We start from the raw sequence: 25134 nt of genomic DNA, 5'->3' as shown, positions 1-25134 counted from the left end.
ATATGAGCTAAATTTTAGTTGTATTTGGTATAAGATATACGGGCCCTTTAAACAGCCAAAAATACAACCGCCGACTCACATAAAAGAAAAAAAATTTCACTCATATCGGAGTATAACAGGAGGTACGGCAACAGCATTACAGGCTGCCATTGAGGTCACAGCGATAGGCATTTATAAGACGCAGATTCCCCAGTTTGAAGCATTAGGGCGGAAAAAAAAAATTTCCTTAGGCTATAGAGTGCTAGAACCGAGCTAACTAGCGCTATTCTTCAGTACTATTATTTGACGAAATTCTCGCACAGTTCGCGGATTTCGATTAATAGTATAGTCATTTCGACTCGACGTTTGAACCGTTAATCCTACCTGCCTGGAATGCTTTCAGAAACCAAGGCTTACTACTCGTTGGCAGACCTCGGATAGCATTCACTAATTCGCTTTTTTATATACACTTGAACTTTAGGAACTATTCCTCCCTGTTTTATTGTTATTTCGCTTCTCACCTCGAAGAAATATAATAAAGTCCCCCAGGGAGAATGGAGAATTACCTTTACGATGACGACTACATTCCGGGTACCGAGCACATTTTGGCAGATGAAGACAGAATTGTCCGAACATGCAAGGGAGTGCTAAAGCGTGACGGCGAGGTCGTATTGATCCCTCAGCCGAGCGATTCGCCAAATGATCCGCTCAATTGGAGATGGTACCGCAAGTACTGGCAATTCCTGCTCCTGCTGTTTATCACCGCACTTACAGCGGCGACTTCTAACGACGCAGGAGCGGCCCAGGAGTCCATGAACGAAGAACTGGGTATTTCATGGGGCGCCATGAACACAGCTGCTGGTGTTCTGTTTGTGGGCATCGGCTACTTCACGTTGCTGCTCTCTCCGACTGCTTTCTTGTACGGCCGAAAGATTGGTTACCTTATCTGCATCTTTGTCGGGTTGGTAGGTTCAATCTGGTATGCAAGAGTGCAGACTACTGCAGATAGTGTGTGGAACCAATTGTTTGTAGGTGCCTCTGAATCTTGTGCCGAGGCCCAAGTCCAGCTCTCCCTCTCGGATATCTTTTTTGAACATCAGCGAGGTACCGTTCTGGGTCTGTATATCATGGCGACCTCCATTGGCACCTACGTAGGCCCGCTCATCGCTGGCTACATTGCTGACCGGATGGACTGGCGATGGGTTGGTTGGTGGGGGGTCATCATCTCTGGCGGTTTCCTCATTGTGCTCATCTTCACTCTCGAAGAGACTTACTTCGACCGGTCCAAGTACGAGCCGAACCCGGAGAACAAATCTACCGAGACCACTGCCAGCTCGTCTTGCACCGACCTGACCAAGGTTCCCGAGATGGCGGAGTGTGTTGAAGAGCAGCGGGGCAAGTCTGAGCCAAAGAATGGCTACTGGAAGAGGGTTGCCATCATCACCCCGGCCACTAACCTTGTGGGTACAGGGTTCAAGCAGTACATCAAGCGACTTTGGCTGACTTTGCGAGTATTTACATTTCCTCCAGTGCTATACTCGGGTCTTCAATGGGGAGCTCAGGATGCGTGGCTTACGTTCTACATGACGACACAGGACGAAAATTGGTCTGATGCCCCTTACAACTACAGCGCCGATGGTGTTGCCATTATGAATGTGCCCACTCTAATTGGTGCATTGCTTGGCTGTTTCTATGGCGGTATATTTTCTGATTGGTTTGCTCTCTACATGGCCAAGCGTAACAATGGTGTCAGGGAGCCGGAGACTCGTCTCTGGCTCATGATGCTCACCGCAATTATTAGTCCGCTTGGAATGTTCCTCTTTGGCATCGGGACTGCCAAAGAATGGAGCTGGCCTGTGCCCTATGTGGGGCTCGGGTTCGTGGGCTTCGGGTTTGGGTGTGCTGGTGACTTGAGCATGGCCTATCTCATGGATGCCTATCCGGGGATGGTCCTAGAGGGTATGGTTGGTGTGTCTGTGATTAACAACACCATTAGTTGTATCTTCACGTTTGCATGCCAACCATGGATAGATAGCCAGGGCACCCTGAAGACCTACATTGCGCTTGGTATTCTTGACTTTTTCTTCATTATGCTTACTCTGCCAATGATCTACTTTGGTAAGCGATGCAGAAAGTATACCAAGGGTATGTATCTTCGTTTCCTCGAAGCCCGTGACGGTAAGCAACTCATACAAGCTACCACAGTTATAGATGAAATTGCTATTTCGACGAGTAAGTAATCTTTAAACTAGAAATATACAATATAATCCTATAAATTCCTTCAATTGCGAATTTTGCCTAGTTGGTACCATTACATGTATTGTCTAAGTTTTAATTGCAATTACCATGGTGACGGGAGTGTGGTGAAATATCTGAGACCGTAATCACCGCAAAATTAAGCAGTGCGCGGTCAAATCTTAACACGTCAAGATCGGGAAGATCCTCATATCCACCAATCTTCTTGAATAGACCAAAAAATGGAGTATTTGGGGGTACGTCAAGGCAAATGAGTTGGGATTGGGAAGTGCTAATTGTGTGTTTAGAGACTTGCGGCTTCGTTGGATCAGCCCGGATTCAACTGGAAGGGCCTAATTATTGGCTTTACTGCCGGCCAGTACCTCTTCTCGTCATACCTCAACTACCGACAGTACAGGGTCCTTTGCAAAAAGGAGCCTCCAAAGGAAATGCTCGGCGTAGTCGAGGATAAAGTATTTAAGCGAACGCAGGAGTACGGCCGGGCCAAGTCCAAGTTCAGCTTTGTGTCCTCGCTGTACTCTCTAGCCCAGAACCTTGCCATTATCCACTTTGACGTCCTGCCAAAGCTGTTTGATCTGTCTGGTAGGCTCCTTGCCGCGTGGGCCCCGAAAATGTTTACTGGCATTACCGCCCAGTCCATTGTCATGATGTTTGGTCTCAACTTTTTGTCTACGATTGTCGATTTGCCTATGTCGCTGTACTCTACGTTTGTACTCGAGGAGAAGTTTGGTTTCAATAAGCAGACATTTGGCTTGTTCTTTACCGATTTGGTGAAGACTCAGTTGCTGTCAATTGCTATTGGTAGTCCTCTGCTTGCTGGTATGCTCAAGATCATCAACTATTTTGGCGACAAATTCTTCTTTTATCTGTGGCTTTTCTTCCTCGGCTTCCAGGTGATTGCCATTGCTGTGTACCCCACCTTGATTCAGCCATTGTTCAACAAGCTGACTCCACTCGAGGACGGCGAGCTCAAGGACAGTGTCCATGCTCTCGCCAAGCGTGTCTCTTTCCCGCTCAAGAAGCTCTATGTCATTGACGGTTCCAAGCGATCTTCCCACTCGAACGCCTATTTCTACGGCCTCCCATGGTCCAAGCAGATTGTTATCTATGATACGCTGATTGAGAAGAGCTCTGTTGAGGAGGTTACTGCTGTGCTGGCCCACGAAATTGGCCACTGGTCCCTCTCGCACACCACCAAGATGCTGTTGATTGGCCAGGTCCACTTGTTCTCCGTGTTTGCTCTGTTCTCTGGGTTTATCCACAACAAGTCTTTGTATCAGTCGTTTGGCTTTTACAACCACTACCCGATTCTTGTTGGGTTTATCTTGTTCAATGACATTTTGCAGCCATTGGACAGTCTGCTCACCTTTGGCATGAATCTCATGAGCAGGACCTATGAGTACCAGGCAGACGAGTATGCCACTAAGCTAGGCTACGCATCTGAGCTGTCCCAGGCGCTCATCGGCATCCATGTTGAGAACTTGGCCTCGGTTGATGCCGACTGGCTCTACAGTGCGTACACCCACTCCCATCCAATTCTTCCCGAGCGATTGCGAGCTTTGGGAAACAAGAACAAGAAGGAGCAGTAAGCGGCCTTATCTGAGCTTGTTTTTGTAATGGGCTTTTATCATTATTTGTTATTTATGCTTTTGCGAGGGCCTCGTGCTGAAGGTTTTGCGAGGCTGTTGTGTTATGTACGTATCTAGACCTACTTGTTTACCATTTGCCATTGCTTTCTACATATTGCTAGAAGTGATAAAACGGAGACTAAATGATGAGAATGAAAGCATCTGATACGCGTAAGGATAAATCGTTTTACAAGCATAAGACCTGTGGAGCTAATGAGTAGGCTTGCACCGCTCTCGATCTGTACCGGCCAAGCGAACGCAGGACGAGCCTCTCGCCGATGACGTTCGGCCAGCCCGATCGCTCACGCAGACACTAGTGGGCGACGACACTACCGAAGGAGACCCGTCCGGACGTCCCAGAACTGCTGAGGAGTTCAACAGCTCTAGGTGGACGCAATTAAGAAAGCGAACTCGAGGACGGTTCAATGAGCTCATGATCAAATTGAAGCTGAAGAAAGAAGTAAATCCTCGAACGCCCCGACAGCCTACTAGAGATTAAAACTTATACGTAATTCAATGAATGCCAAGCTATTTGACGACGGAAATATCTATTTCACTTATGCACCAGAAAAAAACAACGCGGATACACCGCAGGTTAGCATTAAAACTATTTGGACTTTGAAATTAACCAACTTAGGACCGAGTTGAGGTTGCTCGCTTCTTTTACCGAGATCGAGTAGCACGAAACTTGTCTGTTTTTGATTGAGTTGAGGTCCATTTTTTCAATCACTTCGTCGACCGATAAGGCGTTGTCAAGGTCGTTCTTATTGCCCAGCACTAGCAGAGGTATTTCTTCTAGCGTCTCCTTCTTTGTCAGGGAATGCAATTCTCGTTTTGCAGATTCAAAGTTGGACTCATCCGCGGAATCGAGCACAAATCTTCATCGTTAGCTAACATGTCTGGGGCTGGTATATCGACTATTACTTACACAATGGCATTGACTCCTTTGCAGTAGCGCTCCCACATCGATCTAAACCGCGGTTGTCCGCCGAGATCCCAACTGTCACCACTGTTAGCCGTAGCTCAAGCAAATACTACAAAAGTATGTTCACCCACCATTTGAGTGTGACGGATCCCATTTTGACCCGCTTCATCGCAAATCCCACTGTAGGGATCGACTCGGGGGAGAACCCTTCCCCCACCAAAACCCGCAAAAGCGACGTCTTGCCTGCATTTTGAAGGCCGAGCAGAGTTATATCAAGCTACATTGTTAGTTTTTGTCCTCCTTTGCCGAACCACTTTCACGTACCTCCGTGGACCTTTGTAAAGTTAGTAACCTTCATCTCACAACAGATTGACGACTTACCAAAACAACGACAGCAGATAATCATACAGCTTTCGAAACCATTGCCAGGGCGACATTACGACATGTATATATATAGAGTTCTGTTTATAATGTGTGTCCAAAATATACGATAGTACGCCCCTTTTAACTACACTTTATCTTTGATAGTGATGATATGTAACTGATACAAGATCGTTTTTTTTTTGATAGAGATGAGAGCGTCGACTATACCACGTGTTAATGCCCTGTTTTTTTTTTTTTTCAACTTCTCTCTCTAAGGGAGGGGGGGATTAAACGGCAAAGGCGAGAGAGCTAGAAGCGTTGAGGCCCGTATAATCCACTGCGCAGTATGGGAGGAGTTGGGACATGTGCATCTAATACCACCACTCGCATGAACAGTGCAACTTGTGTATCACTACAGCCGTGCCTGGAATGTGCCGATTGCCAGATCCAGTGTAGCGCAATTATGTTCCATTTCTCTTTTACCTCCGCCTTATCTCAATTGCTGAAATTTTACTTTTCAGCAAGTACACTGTGCAGATGGGGGAGCGGCTTAAGGCACGTAATATATATACAGTTTAAAAAGCCGCATGAGCCGCACAAGCCGCAGCGCAACGTAGCAATATCCCCCTCCCACGATTAGCCGACTATTGCGCAGAAATAGTCCACTGCCTCAATTGACTTGGGGGTAAGCCCCCTTAGCTCCGCTTCGCGGAAACCTTGTAGCCCTCAACTGACCTCTGCGCAGCGGAACCCTGGGGGGTTTGAAAGGACTTACCAAACTAAGCGGCTTACCAAGTATTAATGTCTAGCGAATCAAAAATTCGTATATTTTATAATTGCGGTATATAAGGAGAGAATTCGTATGGCTTGTCCTTGGCTACTCTAGTTCCGGTACTGTGGTACAACATCACACCATACCACCCACCCACCGCCAATAGAGTTTGTCTTCATCTATTGTAATTTCGCACGATAGGCTCTACAAATAGTCACAGTTATGACCCCAAAAGAACGCGGGCTATTATGCACACTGTTCACATCGGTGGGCAATGGCTGTACGATCTGGCTGGCAGCCTCACGAAGGGTACATGAAAATGCCCCCTTTGGGAAAGGATTGGCGCAGCCAAAGGGGGTAAACCTTGTTTTGTTCAAGCCGCGCTCCCCACACATGAGGTGAGTTCGACCCTTGGCTAAGCTTGGCGCGTTGCTCAAGAAGCGGCTGGCGCTGTAAAATTGCACAGGAGATCAACGGAGGCGTATCTTGCAACGCTTACTCCGCTCCAAGCGAATTTTCGCAATATTTTGATTGTTCCTTCCGTATATTTGGTTTTGAGGCTGTTAGATGTCTGTTACGTTTGTAGAGCCTGACTTCAGCAAGTACCCGCAGCATAAGAACTTCCGCACCTCACCGGGGCAGGCCCCAGAGGCTAGCGTAGACCCGCTTGACGCCAGCGCGCCCGTTGACGTGCCTTCACGCAGCGATCTGGCCAAGCGCCGGGGCCCGATTGACGCCAGCGGGCGCGTCAGCCCGTACCGGAGACGAGTCTCCTTCGATACCATCACGAGCATGAATGGCACAGCGCTACAGGGGGGTACGTCGCCGCCGGCGCAGTCGTTCTTCCGCTCGAGCTTCATGTCCTCGTCTGCAGAGTATTCGTCGTACACGGTGTCATCGACGCACTGCGAGCACCACAGCGGCACGGGGTCGCGCACCTTTCTGTGCTCCTTCAACAAGAAGAGCTACTCGGTCAACGCACTGCGGTGGCTTCTGGAGAGCATGATGCAGGACGGCGACGAGCTGGTGTGCCTGCGGCTGCACCAGGGCGTCGACTCGGGGTCGCCTGACAAGAAGTACCAGCAGGAGGCGCAAGAGATTCTGCGTCACGCTGTAGAGCTGGCCGACGAGGCCAGACGCAAGATCAACATTGTCGTAGAGCTGGCCGCCGGCAAGGTTAAAACGATTGTCTACAAGACACTCGTCCTGTACCAGCCCTCTGTCGTCATTGTGGGGTGCTCGTCCAAGGGCTACTCGAGCCTCAAGCGCATGCGCTACAAGCAGTCCATTTCGTCCTACCTGGTAGCGCGCTCGCCAGTGCCGGTCATCATTGCCAGCCAGGATATCGTCTCCCAGCGGGCCAGGCCGACGGATAACTCGTATTTGCTGGGCGTTATTGAGGAGACGAAGGAGTGCTGTGCGGACCAGGGCGAGGAGATTCAGCTGGCGCCATCTACGACCAATAATACCGTTGCCACTTCGGAATATTCGAGCGACGACGTTTTTGACGACGAAGATGAAGATGTAGATTTAGAAGACGATGACGACGGCGACGACGACGATGATAATGATGACATTGACAATGAAGACGATGACGATGAAGACGATGATGATATGCTCGAAAGGAAGACAAGCGATGATATTCCTGAAAGGAAGACGAGCGCTGAGAATAATATCCTCGAGAAGAAGAGAAGCCCCGAGAATAATATCCTCGAGAAGAAGAGGAGCCCCGAGAGCAATATCCTCGAGAGGAAGACGAGCGGTGAGACAAACCTGTCTCCAATTACCTCCTCTTCGTTTAAACTTCCATTCAGGAGAAGAAACAGCTCGGTTGGATCGAGCTCTTCTGCCTCGTCTAACAGCTCTCAGAATACCCGCCGTCGGGCCTCGCTCATGGCGTGGATCATGCCCTCGAAGAAGCCCAGGAGCCGGTCCCTCGGTAAATAGATCTGTTAGTATTATTTATTCCCAATTGCATAACTCCATACGTTACGGATTTACGATACTCCACTACCGGGTACTTCGATTGACCTCCGCGAAGAGGAGCCCCAGGGGGGCTTGGGGGGACCAGTCCCTCCAATTGCTACCTCCCTACTGCTTACGATAATAGCTCTATATATTTGAATACACATCCCACAATATCTTATTAAACTAGAGGTCTGGAATACAAAATAGAGAAAGGGTAAGAATGGCGGTGGGCGGGTTTAAGCGGAGGATGTCCCAACCTTCCAATCACACTTCACCATAGGTTCGAACGAAATTTATACCAAACCCTACCAAAAATGTTGCGAAGCGCTGCTGTCCGAGCATTCTCGACCTCTGCTATTGCCAGAAACGCCACTAGCGTACCATTGCCCAAGAAGAAGGTCGGCGCATTTCGAGGCGGGTATGTGCGGGTTTTCATAATTAAAAAAAAACACTACTAACTCGGGTCTAGCTTCCTTGGCTTCCTGCTCGGTGTGACTATCACCGGCTACGGCTCCTACTACTACCTCGTCGACGAGTACCGGGCTGCCAACAACGTCATCATTGCCGATGTGACCTCCCTGCAGAGCTCGATCAAGAAGCTTGAGGCTCACGTCGCCAGCCTCGAGTCCCAGATCAAGAAGTGAATTGCATTCCTAATGATGTATGATAGTTGTCGTCGTGGTGTAGTAGAATAGACATTGCTATTTATTATTCCCGTTGAGCGTTATTCCGTGTATTAATTGCCCCACAAGAGCAGAGGGGTAGACATTAAACCATAATATACAGCCAATCCACTACATCATATATAGCTAGACAGGACAAAAAGAACGGGACCTACAAATCAGACCCGACCCATTCCCACGTCCTCATAATCTCGCCGTGAGACTCCAATTGCCGAACTCGGACGTTGGTGTTAGTCTCAATAACCCTGGTAACGCTGTCCCACAGCTTCTCCTTGGCCTTTTCATTCTCGTCAACAAGAATCAGATCCCGCAGCTGGTGAGATGCTAGATAGCTGACGGTAATGCCCTTGGTGTCCTCATCGCTGAGCCTCTGCTGCTTGGCCAATCGCGCAAGCACGTCCTGGGCCAGCTGTCGCGCTCGCTCCTTGCGGCTCTTTCTAATCTGAAGCAGCTGCCAAACGCCAGCCAGAGCCGCGAGGCCTATGACAGCTCCTGCAATTCTTCTTCGATAGCGGACCAAGGATCCGGTGACGGTCTTTCGAATGCGGCATTGGAGCGAGATCTTGGCAAGCGAGGTCGACTGGATAATAGACGTGGTGTGCGTGAAGTTCGGCGCGGTATCTCCCTCCTTGGCGTATCCTCGGGTACTCTTACGAACTCTTTCGACCTATAATAATTAGTTAGCTTTCAAAACACTTTAGTTATTCATGAGTGGAAGGGATTGCCTGCCTTACAATAAACTCGTCGTTGTCTTTGATATCCTTGATTGCGTGCTTCCAGAGATCGTCAAACTCCTCGTCACTGAGCTCTGGTGCCTTGATGTCATACAGACTGCCTCTGAGATCGTCGGCATCAATGCCAGCTGGTTCAGAGGTCTCGCCACAGTACGCCGCGGCGTTTCGGTCCCGCAGAATGTCGGCAATTCTCTGGGACATAATGTAGACGCGCTGCTGCTTCTCGGTGTCAGCGACACACTTGGGTGCAATTGGAATAAGGCCATTGAAAGAGAGCGGGTGAGGAACCTGAACGAAGTCAACATCGCACACTGCTTTGAAGTCTGGGTAGCAAGTGGCGTGGCTCGGACACGGAACGCACTTTGGTCGCAGCGCCTCGACAACTTGCTCGAGAATCGGCTGGTCGCCGTAAGCATAGTCATCATCGGCAGACGAAAACCCAACGTCGCAATACCCGACCTCGATTCGCTGCTCCCTCCACCAGCCGGCGTAGGCCGCTAGCAGACCAAACAGTGCAAACGAGAAAATGCGTTGGAGCCAAAACTGGGCCGCTGAGGCGCCTTTCTTTTCCTCTTTAAGCGAGGCTGCAGCCTCCTCTCTATCGATCTCCTCCTTGAGCTTCTCTACCTTCTCGGTAATGGTCTGTTGTTCTTGGGTATCCTCGTTCTTTTGCGACAGAATGCTCTCGCTGGTAACGCTGGTGATGGGCAGGTCTGCGTCGGCAGCGGACAGCGGGCTAGAAAAGAGCGTCGAGTTGCCCTCGATAAGCGGCGACATGATGCTGCTGGGGCCGATGGACTTTTGGAGTGGCGTCATGGTATGCGCTGCCTCCTGCTCCTGCCGCAGCTGCTGTGAGAACTGGTTCGACATTTTGAGCTGATCGAGGGTCGGCATGAAGCTCAGCCGCTTGTTGACGCGCTGCTCAGACTGGAAGGTAAAGTCGTTCACGCTTTCTGGTTTGGAAGCAGCCTTCGGCTGGACGGTCATGGGCACAAACGATTGCCCCGGGTGATCGGGCGTGCCGTACTGTGCGTCGTCAGGAGTCGAGGGAAACGAGGTGAAGTGCCGGATAGCGGACCCTGGGGTGGCCCGGGTGCTCGAATTGCTGGCTACCGAGGACGGCTCCTTAACGGGCTTTGGTACCGGCGTACGCATCCCCTGGGGCTCCGGCATGTTTTCGCCGACATTACTCTTGCGTGACTTTTTGGCGGCTCCAGCATCTTCGTCTTTACTATGGGGTCGCTTCTTGCTGGCCTTCAATTCTTTTGGCGAGCCTGCTGGGGACCCGCTTTGGAACACGTTCTTGTCCGAGAAGGACGCGCTGCTGGGCACGCCCTCTTCCTTATTGGGTTTAGTTCGTGGCGTAGTGCCCACTGGGGCCAGGGGTGCCACTGGAACAGCCTTTTTGGGTTCCTCGATGTTAGCTTCGGTCGGTTCGACAAAGGCCTTGGCGGTCAGTGTCCTCTTGCCCCGTCGCTTCTGGGGAGAAACAAGTTCTGGCTTGAGCTGGGGCGCATCTTCCAGCACTGGCGGCTTCAATTCTGGCTCTTCCACAATCTTAGGCTTCTCCTCTTCCTCTTCTTCTACCTTCTTCTTGCGCGGAGACGTTCGCGTTTTAGTCGGCGACCGTGGTTTACGCGGTGATGCTGGCTCCTTGGTCACTTTAGACGGTGATTGAGCCTTTGTTGGCGACGTGGATCGCTTTGTAGCCTTAGCCTTGGACGGCGACACAGACCGCTAGATACCAATTAGTGTCACAGATCAGATCAAACAAAAAATTTCACTTACAGTTCTGCGCGACGGAGCAACGTCAACAATTCTCTGTCCATTGGGCTCGGTAGTCTGGACTTCCCGCAGAAGCTCGCCAGCCCGGGGAGTAATGTTCTCCTTGAATATTCGCACCAGATCAGCCTTCTTCGCGCTCGACGGATAGTCGATATCATGGAACACGAACACTCGTCGCAAGTCGGCGACTCGCAGTGTACTGGGATCAAAGCCTACACGATTAACCGTTAGCTGTTTTATTATTTTTTTAAACATTTAATATAACCGTTTTACCATACCCTCTTGTAGATAATCCGTATTGTCCATTATACGTGAGCCGCAATTAAAAAAAAAAATGCTACAAATGCATTTAACGTCGCGACATTAAAAAGGGGCGGATGAAGGGGACGGGAAATTGACCCTGTCATGCACGGAACTCCGCGGCCGCACAACTCAAAATAAACAAACGACGCGTCGTCCCCATGACAACATCCCAACCGTTTTTTCTTAACTGCCGGGTAACTCACCCTACTGCTTAGAGCCCATAGAGCGATGGCTTTACACTGTACTGCTACTCAGAGAATGTACCAGGTTCAATATTAGCACCTGGCTATGGATAAATTGGGGGCCAAACCTCCCCTGGGGCTCCACTTCGCGAGGATTTGAGCTGTGACGACGGGGCACATTTGTTACACATTCTTACGGGGATTTTGTAACAGGTTGGGAGTTGTTGTTGTGTGACGAAAAGGTTGATACGGCGGTCTGGGGGCTGACCCTAGCTACGGGAGCTATAGGCCGGCCCTCGAATACACTGCTGGACCAATTGACTTGGGGGCCAGTCCCCAAACCCTTTTGGCTCCGCTACGCGGAGATTTAGTCTGTGACGGAGTGTTTGTTACGCTTTGTAACGAGAGTTTTGTCACAGATTGAAAGTTAGTTACAGTGTTACGAAAAGGTTGTTACGTTGTAGCCCTTGACACCCAAGGGTATGGGGGTCTGGGGCTATGGGGCTATGTGAGCTCGAGGGCTGGCCCTCGAACACACTCGGCTGCTGAGGGTTCCGCTCCGTCGGATGACGGATCAATTGGCCCATTGAATGTGGAATTGTGGACCAATTGGTACCACGGCGTAGTTATGACCATTGACCAGGCGTGGGATTCAATGGTGATGAGTCAGGTTGGTTACGTACGATGGTTCATATGCCGTGTTAGATCTCTAGTGAAGCCGTGCGAGCTCACTGGAGTGTTGTACTGTCGCGCGCCTCCCGACGGAAGCCGGAATAACCACGCATATTTTGCCCATCGCAATAGCGGGGTGCATTCGTGACGCAGAAGCGACTTTCGAGTATAAAAGAGTCGTCTGTTCTGTGAAGAAAACAGTCAAAATGACCGATAAAGGAGCGAACTCTACCCACGTGGGGTTTGCTGAGCAGGATCATCTGCGGAAGTTCCCCGAGGAGAAGAAAGATGAGGAGCAATTCATCGAGCTGGACATCGACCAAGACGCGTCACACAGCTTGGCCTCGACCCACTCGTACGTCGAGGATAAGAACATGATGGACATGGACGCCAAGTATCGGGCGCTCAACAACCCGCTGGGCGTGGCCACCTCGCCCACCAGCAAGGCCGAGATGTCGCGACCGCCTCCACCGCCGTTGGACCTTGACGAGGAGCACTACTCGGTGAGCCACGCGGCGGCGCTCGTCTCATCGTACCATGATCCGCACTTGAATCACCCCACTGGGGCTGCCAGGTTCGATACGCAGGCGCAACACGGTGCATATTCGAAGCCCGGTGAGGAGAACCCGGCCATCGCCAAGGAGCTGGCGCAGATGTACAAGAAAGTGCTGCGGTGCATTGAGTTGAGGCACAAGTACCAGCGGCTCTCGAACCAGCGGGAATTTGACAACCCAAAAAACGGCCCCGAGTGGAATATCTACCCTCCGCCGCCGAAGCCGGCTTGGAAAGGTAGGGAGTTTGAGCACCACTACGGCGACACAAACCATGCCGGTGGGAAGAACAAGTACACCGGGTGCAAGGAGGTCGGGGACAACTTCAATTACGACGAGTGCAAGATCCCGGGCCCGGACGATGGCGTGTTTGAGGTCGACGAGCGGGGCGTTTTCCAGGTCTATGAGTCTGCTGACGCCAGGAGCGAAGGGAACGCCGTTGTAGACGTGCCGACGATTCGAGACTACTACATGGCTCTCAACGAGATCATCGCCATTAGTGGGGAGGGCCCTGTCAAGAGCTTTGCGTTCCGACGACTTGAGTACCTTGAGGCCAAGTGGAACCTGTACTCCTTGCTGAACGAGTACCAGGAGACCTCTGACTCGAAGACCACGCCGCACCGAGACTTCTACAACGTGCGGAAGGTGGATACCCATGTGCACCACTCTGCCTGCATGAACCAGAAGCACTTACTGCGGTTCATCAAGTACAAGATGAAGAAGTACCCCAACGAGGTGGTCATCTACCGAGACAACAAGCTGCTCACGCTGAGCGAGGTGTTTGAGTCGCTCAACCTGTCTGCGTACGATCTGAGTATCGACACGCTTGATATGCACGCGCACAAGGACTCGTTCCACCGGTTCGACAAGTTCAATCTCAAGTACAATCCCATTGGCGAGTCGCGTCTGCGAGAGATCTTCCTCAAGACCGACAACTATATCAAGGGGCGGTACCTCGCCGAGATCACCAAGGAAGTCGTGGACGATTTGGAACTGAGCAAATACCAGATGGCCGAATATCGAATCTCCATTTACGGTCGACACCCCGACGAGTGGGACAAGCTGGCGGCGTGGGTCGTCGACAACAAGCTAGTCTCGGCCAACGTGCGGTGGCTCATCCAGGTGCCGCGGCTCTATGACATATACAAGAAGGGCGGCATTGTCGACAGCTTCTCTGAGATTGTCGACAACATCTTCAGGCCGCTGTTTGAGGTGACCCAGAACCCGCAGAGCCACCCAAAACTGCACGTCATGCTGCAACGGGTCGTGGGCTTCGACTCGGTTGACGATGAGTCCAAGCCTGACCGCATCATGCACCGAAAGTTCCCTACTCCGAAGTATTGGGACACTGCGGAGAACCCGCCGTACTCATACTACCTGTACTACCTGTACTCCAACCTGACTTCGCTCAACGCGTGGCGAAAGCAGCGCGGCTTCAACACGTTTGTGCTGCGACCCCACTGCGGTGAGGCCGGTGACCCCGAGCACTTGGTAGCCGCGTTCCTGTGTGCGAAGGGCATCAACCACGGCATTCTGCTGCGGAAGGTGCCATTCATCCAGTATCTGTACTATCTCGACCAGGTTGGCATTGCCATGTCACCGCTGAGCAACAATGCGCTCTTTTTGAACTACGACAAGAATCCATTCTACTCCTACTTCAAGCGGGGCCTCAATGTCTCGCTGTCCACTGACGATCCGCTCCAGTTTGCCTTCACCCGGGAGCCGTTGATTGAGGAGTACTCTGTGGCAGCGCAGATCTACAAGCTTTCGGCTGTGGACATGTGCGAGCTTGCCAGGAACTCCGTGCTGCAGTCGGGTTACGAGGCGGAGATGAAGCGACACTGGCTGGGCAAGAAGTATTATCTGCTGGGTCCGGAGAGCAATATCATGGAAAAGACCAACATCCCTGATGTTCGAATGTCCTACAGATGTGAGACGTACATGCACGAAATCGGTCTCATGGAGCACTATACTGGTGAGAAGAGCGAATTGCCCTATACCGGCTCCACTGACTAGCCAAATACATCTGGTGGCTCCTTGTAACGGAGCTTTCAACACAACCGATTATTAAAAAGTTCAACCGACTTTCAAATGACACGAGTTCAACCGGTCTGATAAAGTCTATTAAAAAAGAGCAGCCAGCTCATATTTAGATTACTGTAGTACATAATTAAAGAACCAATTGTAAGTACACGTAGCTTTTTTCGGCGATTTTCGGACCTTGACTTTTCATCGGCACTGTCGAGGCATAGGCCAATGTCAATGGCCCCTGAGGAAAATCCAAATTTAATGCATGCATTCCGCTGCATTGAACTACCACCGCACATATACACAGGAACTGAATCTGTACTACACTTGTACGGTAGGGATCCACCGAATCTAGCCCCGCCTCCTATATTATTAGGCGCCTCCAATATTTCGGGCGTCTTGGGAAGAATCCCAAACTGCGAATACAACCCGAATGATCAATTCCCTCCAGTCGAGCCCCTAAATATCCCGCTCCACGTGAACCCCCCTCCCCCCTAAATATCCCGTTACTCCACTTTTGGAGCTTCCATTGGCCCTAACAAGTTTACAAATATTTGTAGAGTGGTCACGAGCTATGATCTCCTCGCCAATTCAGCACCCGATTACACTTACTCTGGCAGGTTGCCAACGCCAAAGCTATTGGGGACTTAATGCCACGGGTACATAGCCATTCCATATTCTACAATAATACGGGAGTGACCGGTTGCTGCCGATATCCCAAATAGGAAGCCCTGATTAATCTGATAAGATTAGATGGGCGCTCGCGCCAGCACAAGGAACTCGCCGCCCGAAAAGATCTTTTTTTCCAATCTCCGCGACCCATCTCCGTGTCACACCAGCCACACAACCAACCGTGAACCATCAGATGTGATAATGCCGCCGCAACAACCAATAGCTCCTGCGGACGGTGTTCCATCTAGTGCACTATCGCAGGCGCCTACGATATATCCCAAGAAGGCCCCATCGGCGCCTATTGCGGCTATTGTAACCTCCAAGAATTGGACTCTTCCGCCACGGCCAAAGCCCGGGAGGAAGCCAGGGGACAAGCGCAAGGCTGGGCCTCCAAGTGGTAGTCAGGCAGCCAAGAAGCGGCCGAATGAACAGGTCCGGGAGCTCGAACAGCAGCTTTTGGAGGCTCAGAATGAGATTACTAAGCTCAATAAGATCATCGCCGGGCTCAAGTCGGAGCTCTCTCTGTATAAGAACGTGCACGAGATCGAGCAGAGCCTAATAAACGAAGACTCTTCACCTGGTCAGATTCCGCAAAATACGCCTCCAGCAGATTTGGAGTCCAAGGGGGACCACGAGGACCATGACGGCATGTGCGGCATTTGCGACGCCGGAGACGGGTGCCTGTGCGACGATATTGGCATCCGCCGGCGGACGATCCAAGCGCCTCCCAAGGAGGCGAAGTTGGAGTTAGATATTAACTTGGCCGATATTGGCGAGATCAAGTCGGTGCCGCTGCGGCGGAACCCGACCCAAAAGCCACTGAAGCACCGGTTCAAGAAGCTGCCCCAGGCCCGTGAGCGCGATATGACCCCGATATATTCTTCGCACAGCCTCCGCAGCAGCCAGGAGTCGACCCCATCCACTATACAGAGCCCTTCGAACGAGTTCATGGCGGATGACGCTCAGATCGACCCTTGTGGGTTCTGTTCCAAAGACACGCCATGTCTTTGCCGGGACACGCTAAAGGAAGAGTCCAAGAAGAGTGCCAGCGAGCCGGGGTCGTGTGCCCAGTGCCAGGAGGACCCGATGTCGACACTGTTCTGCGCGAGCCTGGCCTCTGCCAGCAAACACAAGCTCACCTCGAGCGCTACGGTGTCATGCAAGGAGGCGTACCAAGTAATATCGCGGCACAAGCAGTTCACGGCAGCAGATCTCAGCGACATTGTAAATAATCTTGAGTCCGACGGCACTCGCGTCGACGTCAACTCCCTCTCGCATGCCTTGAAAAAGCTTGATCATTAACCAACTAGACGTTATTTATTGTACATAGATCTTTGTAATTATCTCCTGTAATTATTTTGCCTAACATCCTTTGACCTCCGATTTTTTAAATCAAGAATGAGTTCATGACATTGTAAACTAGATACAAGCTAATCAAATTTTTAATCGAGCTAGAGCTGGGAAGTGGTCACGTTGACGCCCTTGATTGCATCGTCGTTGACAAACCAGCTCACCTGGCCGCCAATGCTGTTGACAATGGAGCACGGTAGGTTCCTCTCAGGGTGCTCGAAGATGTCCTGGAGAACCGGAGCCTTACCAGCACCCTCAGCAACAAAAGTGAGGTGAGAAGCAGCCTTGAGGACCGGGATGGTGATGGTGATTCGCCGCGGTGGTGGCTTGGGGCTGTCCTCAATAGAGGCGACAATCTTGGTGTTCTCCTGGAGCAGCTTGTGGCCCGGGAAGAGGGAGCAGGTGTGGCCGTCTGGACCGCAACCCAAAAGAACCAAGTCAAGCGCAGGAACCTCGCCGGCGACCTTCTTTCGCAGAACCTCGGCGTATCGCTCGGCAGCGAGATCGCTGTTGTCCAGGGCGGACTCGTCCACAGTAAAGACGGTCGGCTGCTCGCTCAGGTGGTCGAGCAGTTCCTTCTTCAGCAGGCCGTAGTTGGAGTCCTCGTGGGCCAATGGCACCAATCGCTCGTCGGAGAAGAATATCTGCCACTTGGACCACTGGACGTCAGTCCGATCCTTCAGCCCGAGTCGGAGAGACTTGACTAGTGACCCACCGGAGACGGCGACGTTGAACACTGGCTTCGCGGCCAGGGCCTTGTTCTGGATCTTGACAATGTGCTCAGCCAGAGCATTGGCAACCTGCTGAGACTCGGCATAGGAATATACAGTCGGGGCCATTTTCAATCACTTTATTGTAATAATTGGTTAATTGAATGCACCAGTAACGTTCGCAGCGTGCAGTAGTACAGTTTGATCGGGCAACGGCGATCCATTGTGGTGCCCCCCACCGGCCGGCCGCCAATATAGTAGGATTAATTAAACTTCTCTAATTCAGTTCACTGACTAGCTAGCTAGCTAGCTAGCTAGCCGCTTTATCGCATATGACCCTGTCGTTTCAGCGCAATTAGTTATACTGTAATGGCAAGATATAGTATATTTAGACGATTGGTTATTTAAGTTCCTAAGGGGGGAGTATGTGTAGCACACACGTCTCAACGACAACAATAACACACATGGTACTTTGAGCCCCATGGAACAAACGAATTGCTTAAGGAGAATACAAAAGGCATAATTGAGCATAACTATTCATCTAACTGCCTTCATTATATTTTCCCAAAATCAACTACCGGTACAACCATTGTAGTTGAACCTAAAGGTTTAATTGATCGGGTGATTATATCACACATGTAACTGCAACGCATCCAAGCCCCCCGAGAGGGGATTGGTCATGATAGAAACGCCCTACATGCAAGATCATTATCCTTGTCTTCTATGCCGCTGGGTTTTAACGGCCCTCTGCATCATTTTCAGGGGTTTTTTACGCCTTCGGCAACGTGAGCCGGGGTCGTGGTACCTTACCTGACACTAGCGGCGCGCAGTACTACTGTATATGATGCTCCCCCTATGCATAACGCTGCTCCACGCCGTTGAATAACGGGAAAGACCCCAATCCAATGAAAAACTTACAGCCTTGAAGGAGTTGCTCGTTTTATCATTAACCCCTTATATGCTGCGAGTTTTATTTTTCTGATTTTTCACCTCCTAGGGGTATCGGTTGGTCCTCGGGACTCGACAATGAATTTACTCTCTGGTAGTTTTACAAGGAAGACTCGGCTGAGCAGGCGTAAGCCCGCTCAATTGGACAATTTAAAATACGTACAAGCAATTGCCGATGATGTGCTCTTCAAGATATGGTTCTAGTAAAGTGACAGTCAACCGATTCTTCACACATGTAGTTTGCCGGTGGCCACCCTTGTCAAACGCCTACATTAATTGGACAAGGAAGGAACTACGTACTGAGTACAGGCCGCATAAGCTTGTTTTATGCAGCACCATGTAGTACCCGGAGAGACGAGGAGAGGGCTTGTGTTTGGCAGTGTTAGGCAGTTGCAAAGTCCATGTAAATCATACTAGGCTCTCCTCGGATTCAATTCTGCGTCCTTATAAGTGGCGAAGGTTTTTCCCTGTCTAACACATTTTTTCGAACTCCTTTCCTTTATATTGCCTTTTGGATTCATTCGGTCCGGGAATTTTACTTGGTAAAAAGCTGACCGGACATTCCTAGATTCAGCTGTCTCAATCTGAGTTTCACCAGATGAGGAATTAACTGAGCTCCATTGTACTACACCAACTGCTGGGATTTCTGATAAACATACACAAATAACGCAAGCACAACATATAAATATATAGAAGGTATCACGGATGTACCGCAGAGCACCGGCAGGAAGCAGCTGAAAACGTCCACTCCAACGTGACTACACACGGTCTGCCTGTCATATATACATTCGGATCTTCTCTTTATACGCACGTCGTTGTCCAGAAAACGAGAGTCTCGACCAGCTTTAAATCCTCCTCAAAATACAGTTGGCTGTGCCTGGTCATTGACGCAGCTTGGTGACCCCCCTGAAAGATATTCTGTTACAGGCTACGTTACTAGTGCGTGCGCAGCCGCATCATGATGATCTCGGAGAAGCCAGACTTCTCGCCCTTCTCTTTTCGCTCCAAGGCGAGCTCGACGAAACTAGCACGGCATCGTCCCGGACCACTTAATATCGCCATCGCCAACGACCCGACCTGGGCCAGCCCTCATAGTGTTTCGCCGACCTGCTCTCCACCGTCATTCCCTGCCCCGCGCCCGCCGTACTCTGCGCGATCGATTGAATTCGACAGCTTCAAATACTCGCATAAGCACAAGCACTCCTTTATCCCTGTTCCGCCCAAAAGCCCATCCCGCATTTTCGGCATCTCGCAGGAGGAGCAGGTCCTCATTTTGGAGCGAAAATATTCCAGCATCGGGCTCACACCACTAACCAGCCCTTCAACGCCCCACCAATTCAGCACAATGGGGATTACGGACACAAGCTCGCCAGCTCAGGAGTTTGACGAGGAGGTCGACCGAGTAGTCCAGTCATTTATTCATGAGGAGTTGTCGGCGCTAGACTCCTTTGGCGAGCTGTTTTCCGCTAAACGACAGCAACCTCCTAATACTACCAGTACTACGACTACTACTGGTGGAACGAGATATAGTGGAAGCCATCGGCTAGCCTCACATGGGTCTACGCCAGATCTCAACTCAAGCATGCATTCAGATATAACGTCACTCTCCTCGCGGGCCTCGCTGACAACTAGTTCAACACATACTGATTTGGTGTCGTCGCCTGTCTCGTTCGTCCATGAACTGCCTGAACAGCAGCATGCAAACGCTGCTTTTTCTTCTCCTTCGTCTTACAATGGCGTTGTCGTCGGGGACAAGCCTGGTGCGGCCAATTCTCCGCCAAGACTCCGCAAGTCAACCAGCATCGCCGGCAAGTTGAGGAGCTTCGCCCGACGAGGCTCGAGGAAGAATTCAGCCGTAGCTTCCTCTTCAATCAATCCGCTAAAAACTCCTCAGACCCCAACCATTGACATGAAATTTGCATCTGAGAGATGAAAAACTGATGCCTAACGAAAAACTAATGGAATTGCACGCTTTATTTAATCTTTTATTATTATTACCACCGGTATTGCCGTACCTAATAACTTTTTACTTTTCTTTCCAGTTACTGTTGTTGCCCTGGCTGGTGTATTCTGTGTGTAAAGTTATAGTTCGACAAGCCAGTTAGAGCTTATTTCACTTTTTCACTGGCTATCGGAAATGAAATGTTAAGGCAGCCCTGAGAAGATGCTATGCCATATATTCTACCAGTGGGTGGAATAATACACTGTGCTGAGTATAATGCACCTTGAGAGTCGAGGAATCCCTCAGGGGGAGGTGACATGTGCCTAGCGGAAAAATAGAACTCGCAGCTACGAGACTCCAACTATTTCGCAAGAGCGTTAAATACCATATATACAATTAGACCTTGCTGGAGTCTTACTACCGGGACCATTACCGTTAGTTAATATTATTTACCTGACAGCTAATTGTCCGAGTTATTTACATCGGTGTGACTAATTAATGCGAGCAAGCTGAGATACCAAAATTACAACGCATAAGCTTCCAAGAGGACATAAAGCATGCCTATGATTAAATATGTAAAAGACGACATGAGTTAAACGAGCACAGGGCATCGATTCCCAAGACCCGGATGGTCCGAAACTCCGAAGATAATTTGTGCTGCATAATCTTGGCCTTAAAATGGAACATATGCCGGCAAGTTCACCTGGCCCGATAATAACTTGTATTACAAGTAATGGCGGTGAAAATTGTATTTAGCCCACATAACCGAATGGTATTGACGAAGACATAACAATTGACAGTGCAGCAACTTCAATTGACCGAGAAGGGCCCTTTGGTCAAAGCTCCGTGATCGGCGTTCTACTGATCTCCCGCTATAAGCAACTGTATGCGATTAGTGCCGGCCGACCACACGGCACAATAGGCTTACGGTACATGTCACGTTGCAAAAATACCTGCCAGTAGTTTACGTATGTTAATCGTTTCACAAAATAATTGGCATTAGTAGATTACGTATAAGTTAGTCGTTGCGAAATAAATAATTCGGTTAGTCATTCATCTCGGAAGCGGGAAGTCACTTCCAGTGGTACCTCTGATTCGTTGGTATATTATTTTCCATTCCTAAGTGTACGTAGCGGGGCTGGTAGTCTTCAGCTCGATACGGAGGAACGGGATCTGTCTCGTCGGCCATTTCAGCCCAGAATGCAAGTCCGTTAGTGGACGTGTCTCCCGCAATGGAGATGGGGAACTTTAAAACCGCATTGCTGCCGTAACCAGCAAAATGCACCGAAAGCTTTGCCTCGTAGTGACGCGAGCTCATGCAGGAGAAGTAAGACGGCACTATACGTGCCTTGTTCTTGACAGGAAGGACCATTGCAATGTACACCTTGGTGTAGTATTCGGAGTAGCCCTCGCGGTCGTTGACAGACTTGAGCTGCCACGGGTCCTGCCCTGCGATCTTGATCGCCTTGGGAGTGAAGTTCATGGTCTGCGCGTGCACGTTGGGGTCGCCTGGCTTTGGGTAGTACCCCGGGCAGCCCATGGTCTGCAGACTGTGTGCGATCAGCGTGTACGTTGCATTCTCAAACTTGGGGAAACGCGGACTTGGATCTGTCGTCCGGAACTTGACCTCCAGTGGTACGATCGTCTTCTGGTTGTGGTCAATCGACAGTGTAGGCTGCGATTGCACAAACACTGTGACGTCCTGCTCGGCGGGAGCCCGCTTGAACAGGGATCCGGACTTGAGTTTGAGGGTTGAAATGCAGGGCTGGGGCTCGAGGTGCAATGGCGGGTAAGATGGAACAAACTTCAGGTACTTCGTGCTTTCCAGCAATGGCTTGGCCTGGTCTGCGCTTACAACTGAAACGTGGACCTTATGCGTCGTCACCAGCTTCTTACCGGGAATGTCGGGCGTCTGGTCGGACCACTCGAACGGAGAGCCCACAGAGGGAGTGATATGCCTGTGAAGATCAAGTCCGTAGTCGCACGCAGCATCTGGCAGCAGGCGCGGAACTTGTAGTGAATACGGGAATGTATATTTGTAGCCCTTAAGCAGCACGTTGTCCTCGGGCATCGCCTCTGGAGGGACGTTATACCTTTGGAGGGTGACTATTTTGGTAAGGGTGGACCCGCTGCTGTTTGGCGTGACCGTCTCCTGTTGTTGGAGAGCAATCAGCACGCGGTCGAAGTGAATATCTGCGAACGGGGTAATAGTCACCGTCCCTAGGATATCGTCTCCGAGGTTGAAGGTTTGGGATGTGTTGATGTACCGGACCTGGATAGTAATTGGCGACAAATTTGTAGTATTCGTTTTAGTTACTTCCAGTCCTGGGTGGTACTTGGGGGGGCTATCTCCTGGAAAAACGCCCGCAGATCTTGCAGTGGTAGTCATATTGATTTGAATAGAGGAGGGGAACAAGGAGGGAAAAAACCATGTAGTCAATGCAAGAAATGGCAGAAATCCGTGTCTTTTTATATTTTCTCTCTCTCGTGGAGGTGGCCCTTATTACCCGTAGGGTACCTGGAACGATTTTGTCATGTTGAGGTTAGCTCCTCCCTATATGCATGTTTCAGCTTGCCTTACATAAAGCGGCCTCGCATGCCCTTAGCGGATTGATCGGCACCGACTTTTACCCGTACGATAACAAGCATGGGGGAGGAGGTAGTGGTTGGAGGACAGGGTCTACACCGCGTTGCTGACTCACACACGATAGCCACATAATCAAGCTTTCTTTTTTCTTTTATTTTTCACCTAAGAATGAGTTGCTATCACGTATCTGATATTCACTACAATATTTAGAAAGATTTACAATGAGGAGATTGTATTAGTAATTTGTAATGCTAGGGAGAAATTTTTTTACCAGTAGGATGTGTTCCTACAGCTATTGCCCGCACTTCAACACGAGAGAATAAAGGTGGGTGGTGGAATTTCGTGTGTGTGAACCAATTTTTTTTTTTCATGTTGAGGTTGGAGAGAGTGGGGGCAGGAATACGATCGGAATATCAAGCCCGTGTAATTACGATGGTTATCGACCTACATCAACTGACGAACCAATTGGATATGATGCCACGCTTTCTGGTTTGGAATGTCGTGGAACGCTCACTGCTGCCGGTATGCGTATCGGGCGAGGGCAACCGCATGCGGGCTGCATGTTGAGGTGGGCCAGAAAACTTAACTAATCCACCACTTAATTATGTGGACCCGCATACGGCTATCACTCAAATGACAAATTATAAATGCAGCTCTCCTTGTAGCAATACGGCGCAGATGACAGCCATCCCACTTTTCTCGAATTACGAATTTCATACAGTCGCAGCTGTCCACAAGACAGAGCCGGTCATAGATCTCTTGGCTTAGAAATCAAGCCAGTCAGATGTCAGAAATTCCTTTGGCTGGGACTTTCCTTGCGGCTGACCACATCCTGTCTAAATTGCTGCGGCGGAGGTATGCAATAGCGGGGAAGTGCATTATGTAATGCGGCGCGGCGGCCTTACGTGAGAGAGGGTCCAACCTCGCGATAACCGCACATTCCGAAAATCCTAAAAGCGTTCCCGCCTAAAGAAGCTAATCGAGAACGAGAGAGCCACAATGGGTACGTATAATAGCGCCGTACACAGTGAAAATTTAATGACATGCACGCACTAACACATCTTTTTGTTTTAATTCTGTCGTATAGGAGTCGCCTTATGGCTTATGCCCAAGAAGAACTCGCCGTTGTATGATGCGCTGCAGTCGACGATTAACGGCCTCACCTCCCTATTCGACGACGCTGAAGGATTTGCACCCCATGTAACCTTGACGTCCGACATTGTGGACTCAATGAGCCAGGCTCACGTTGATTATATTCTCGACAGGGCTCTCGCTGCATCAAAAGCAGTACCGCACATTGATGTTGTATTCGACACACTGACCTACGGACCCTCTTTCCTGCGCAAAGTTTACTTCCAGGTGGAACCTTCTTCAGCATTGATTTCGCTGGCTCAGATTTGCAGGGAGGAGTTTGTATATCTGCCGCGACTGATTACGGAGCAGAAGAACTATAACGCACTGTCCGACGAGGACAAGCAACGCATTGACTCACAGGCTTCAAAGGCGGCACGCGATTGGATCGCTAGCGACTTCAAGCCCCACCTCAGCCTTGTGTACTCGGATACCTATCCCATCGACGAGGCGCTCCAGCGTACTATTGAAACGAGGCTCTCTGATGTTTTTGGACCTGACTTTAACAACAGGGGTCTGGGGTGGACGAATGGCCGAATTGCTTTGGTTTCGTGTGAGGGACCAATTGATTCCTGGCAGGAGCTGGGCTACCGTGATATTTAACTAACTGCACTATTCATTTCGTTGTATTTCTTCAAAAGCTTTATGCCATAGCGTACCTCCCATCAATTACCTTTCTATGTTTTTTATAACTACCACTGCGCGAAGTAGTCAGAAGGTTAGCGACACATTTGACCAGCTGACGATTCTCGGCACAATCTCGTCCAACGCTAAGTGATCATACGTTAATATATAACTGCCAGTCTATCAGACGGCTCTGGGGCTCTGTGAAGGGGCATTCTAGCCATTTATGCTATAGTCTGTAATTGCCTAAACATAACGTACCGGTATATCACGGATATATTGTGGCCTGCAAATATCGGGTAAGTCGATATTATCAGCTCTTATCGCTTGAGATATAAGTA

The 25134-nt window shown here is 50.2% G+C and overlaps 13 protein-coding genes across 13 annotated transcripts; 9 read left to right on the top strand and 4 right to left on the bottom strand.

Annotated features, from left to right (window-relative positions):
- Positions 1-533: 533 nt before the first annotated feature.
- HOL1 (Hol1p) lies at positions 534-2219 on the top strand (the record flags this gene model as incomplete). Its single annotated transcript, XM_076685586.1, has 1 exon — positions 534-2219. The coding sequence occupies one exon, from the start codon at positions 534-536 to the stop codon at positions 2217-2219; it is 1686 nt and encodes a 561-aa protein (XP_076540210.1).
- A 237-nt stretch (positions 2220-2456) lies between these two features.
- Positions 2457-3824, top strand: STE24 (zinc metalloprotease; the record flags this gene model as incomplete). The annotated part of the gene is made up of 2 exons (XM_076685585.1): positions 2457-2471; positions 2523-3824. The coding sequence occupies 2 exons, from the start codon at positions 2457-2459 to the stop codon at positions 3822-3824; spliced, it is 1317 nt and encodes a 438-aa protein (XP_076540209.1).
- Positions 3825-4006: 182 nt separating this feature from the next.
- On the top strand, positions 4007-4362 carry TRVA0_026S01486 (uncharacterized protein; the record flags this gene model as incomplete). Its single annotated transcript, XM_076685584.1, has 2 exons — positions 4007-4034; positions 4085-4362. 2 exons carry the CDS (start codon positions 4007-4009, stop codon positions 4360-4362), a joined length of 306 nt encoding a protein of 101 aa, XP_076540208.1.
- Positions 4363-4470: 108 nt separating this feature from the next.
- On the bottom strand, positions 4471-5225 carry ARF1 (ADP-ribosylation factor-like protein; the record flags this gene model as incomplete). Its single annotated transcript, XM_076685583.1, has 5 exons — positions 4471-4741; positions 4792-4863; positions 4920-5065; positions 5113-5122; positions 5170-5225. The coding sequence occupies 5 exons, from the start codon at positions 5223-5225 to the stop codon at positions 4471-4473; spliced, it is 555 nt and encodes a 184-aa protein (XP_076540207.1).
- A 1265-nt stretch (positions 5226-6490) lies between these two features.
- Positions 6491-7870, top strand: TRVA0_026S01442 (universal stress protein; the record flags this gene model as incomplete). The annotated part of the gene is made up of 1 exon (XM_076685582.1): positions 6491-7870. The coding sequence occupies one exon, from the start codon at positions 6491-6493 to the stop codon at positions 7868-7870; it is 1380 nt and encodes a 459-aa protein (XP_076540206.1).
- Positions 7871-8205: 335 nt separating this feature from the next.
- TRVA0_026S01420 (uncharacterized protein) lies at positions 8206-8535 on the top strand (the record flags this gene model as incomplete). Its single annotated transcript, XM_076685581.1, has 2 exons — positions 8206-8309; positions 8361-8535. The coding sequence occupies 2 exons, from the start codon at positions 8206-8208 to the stop codon at positions 8533-8535; spliced, it is 279 nt and encodes a 92-aa protein (XP_076540205.1).
- A 190-nt stretch (positions 8536-8725) lies between these two features.
- SRC1 (inner nuclear membrane protein Src1p) lies at positions 8726-11399 on the bottom strand (the record flags this gene model as incomplete). Its single annotated transcript, XM_076685580.1, has 4 exons — positions 8726-9241; positions 9309-11045; positions 11097-11305; positions 11372-11399. 4 exons carry the CDS (start codon positions 11397-11399, stop codon positions 8726-8728), a joined length of 2490 nt encoding a protein of 829 aa, XP_076540204.1.
- A 1057-nt stretch (positions 11400-12456) lies between these two features.
- On the top strand, positions 12457-14817 carry AMD1 (AMP deaminase; the record flags this gene model as incomplete). Its single annotated transcript, XM_076685579.1, has 1 exon — positions 12457-14817. The coding sequence occupies one exon, from the start codon at positions 12457-12459 to the stop codon at positions 14815-14817; it is 2361 nt and encodes a 786-aa protein (XP_076540203.1).
- Positions 14818-15702: 885 nt separating this feature from the next.
- TRVA0_026S01354 (uncharacterized protein) lies at positions 15703-16803 on the top strand (the record flags this gene model as incomplete). Its single annotated transcript, XM_076685578.1, has 1 exon — positions 15703-16803. The coding sequence occupies one exon, from the start codon at positions 15703-15705 to the stop codon at positions 16801-16803; it is 1101 nt and encodes a 366-aa protein (XP_076540202.1).
- A 149-nt stretch (positions 16804-16952) lies between these two features.
- Positions 16953-17690, bottom strand: SOL3 (6-phosphogluconolactonase; the record flags this gene model as incomplete). The annotated part of the gene is made up of 1 exon (XM_076685577.1): positions 16953-17690. One exon carries the CDS (start codon positions 17688-17690, stop codon positions 16953-16955), a length of 738 nt encoding a protein of 245 aa, XP_076540201.1.
- Positions 17691-19467: 1777 nt separating this feature from the next.
- Positions 19468-20442, top strand: TRVA0_026S01310 (uncharacterized protein; the record flags this gene model as incomplete). The annotated part of the gene is made up of 1 exon (XM_076685576.1): positions 19468-20442. One exon carries the CDS (start codon positions 19468-19470, stop codon positions 20440-20442), a length of 975 nt encoding a protein of 324 aa, XP_076540200.1.
- A 1081-nt stretch (positions 20443-21523) lies between these two features.
- Positions 21524-22840, bottom strand: TRVA0_026S01288 (uncharacterized protein; the record flags this gene model as incomplete). Its single annotated transcript, XM_076685575.1, has 1 exon — positions 21524-22840. The coding sequence occupies one exon, from the start codon at positions 22838-22840 to the stop codon at positions 21524-21526; it is 1317 nt and encodes a 438-aa protein (XP_076540199.1).
- A 1197-nt stretch (positions 22841-24037) lies between these two features.
- On the top strand, positions 24038-24772 carry CPD1 (2',3'-cyclic-nucleotide 3'-phosphodiesterase; the record flags this gene model as incomplete). The annotated part of the gene is made up of 2 exons (XM_076685574.1): positions 24038-24041; positions 24126-24772. The coding sequence occupies 2 exons, from the start codon at positions 24038-24040 to the stop codon at positions 24770-24772; spliced, it is 651 nt and encodes a 216-aa protein (XP_076540198.1).
- Between the last annotated feature and the right edge of the window lie 362 nt (positions 24773-25134).

Source organism: Trichomonascus vanleenenianus (assembly GCF_965637985.1).
Source record: "Trichomonascus vanleenenianus strain CLIB 3782 genome assembly, contig: TRVA0_026S, whole genome shotgun sequence".
NCBI classification, from domain to species: domain Eukaryota; kingdom Fungi; phylum Ascomycota; class Dipodascomycetes; order Dipodascales; family Trichomonascaceae; genus Blastobotrys; species Blastobotrys vanleenenianus.
Note: the sequence above shows the minus strand (reverse complement) of the source record. Positions and strands in the feature narration are given on the sequence as shown.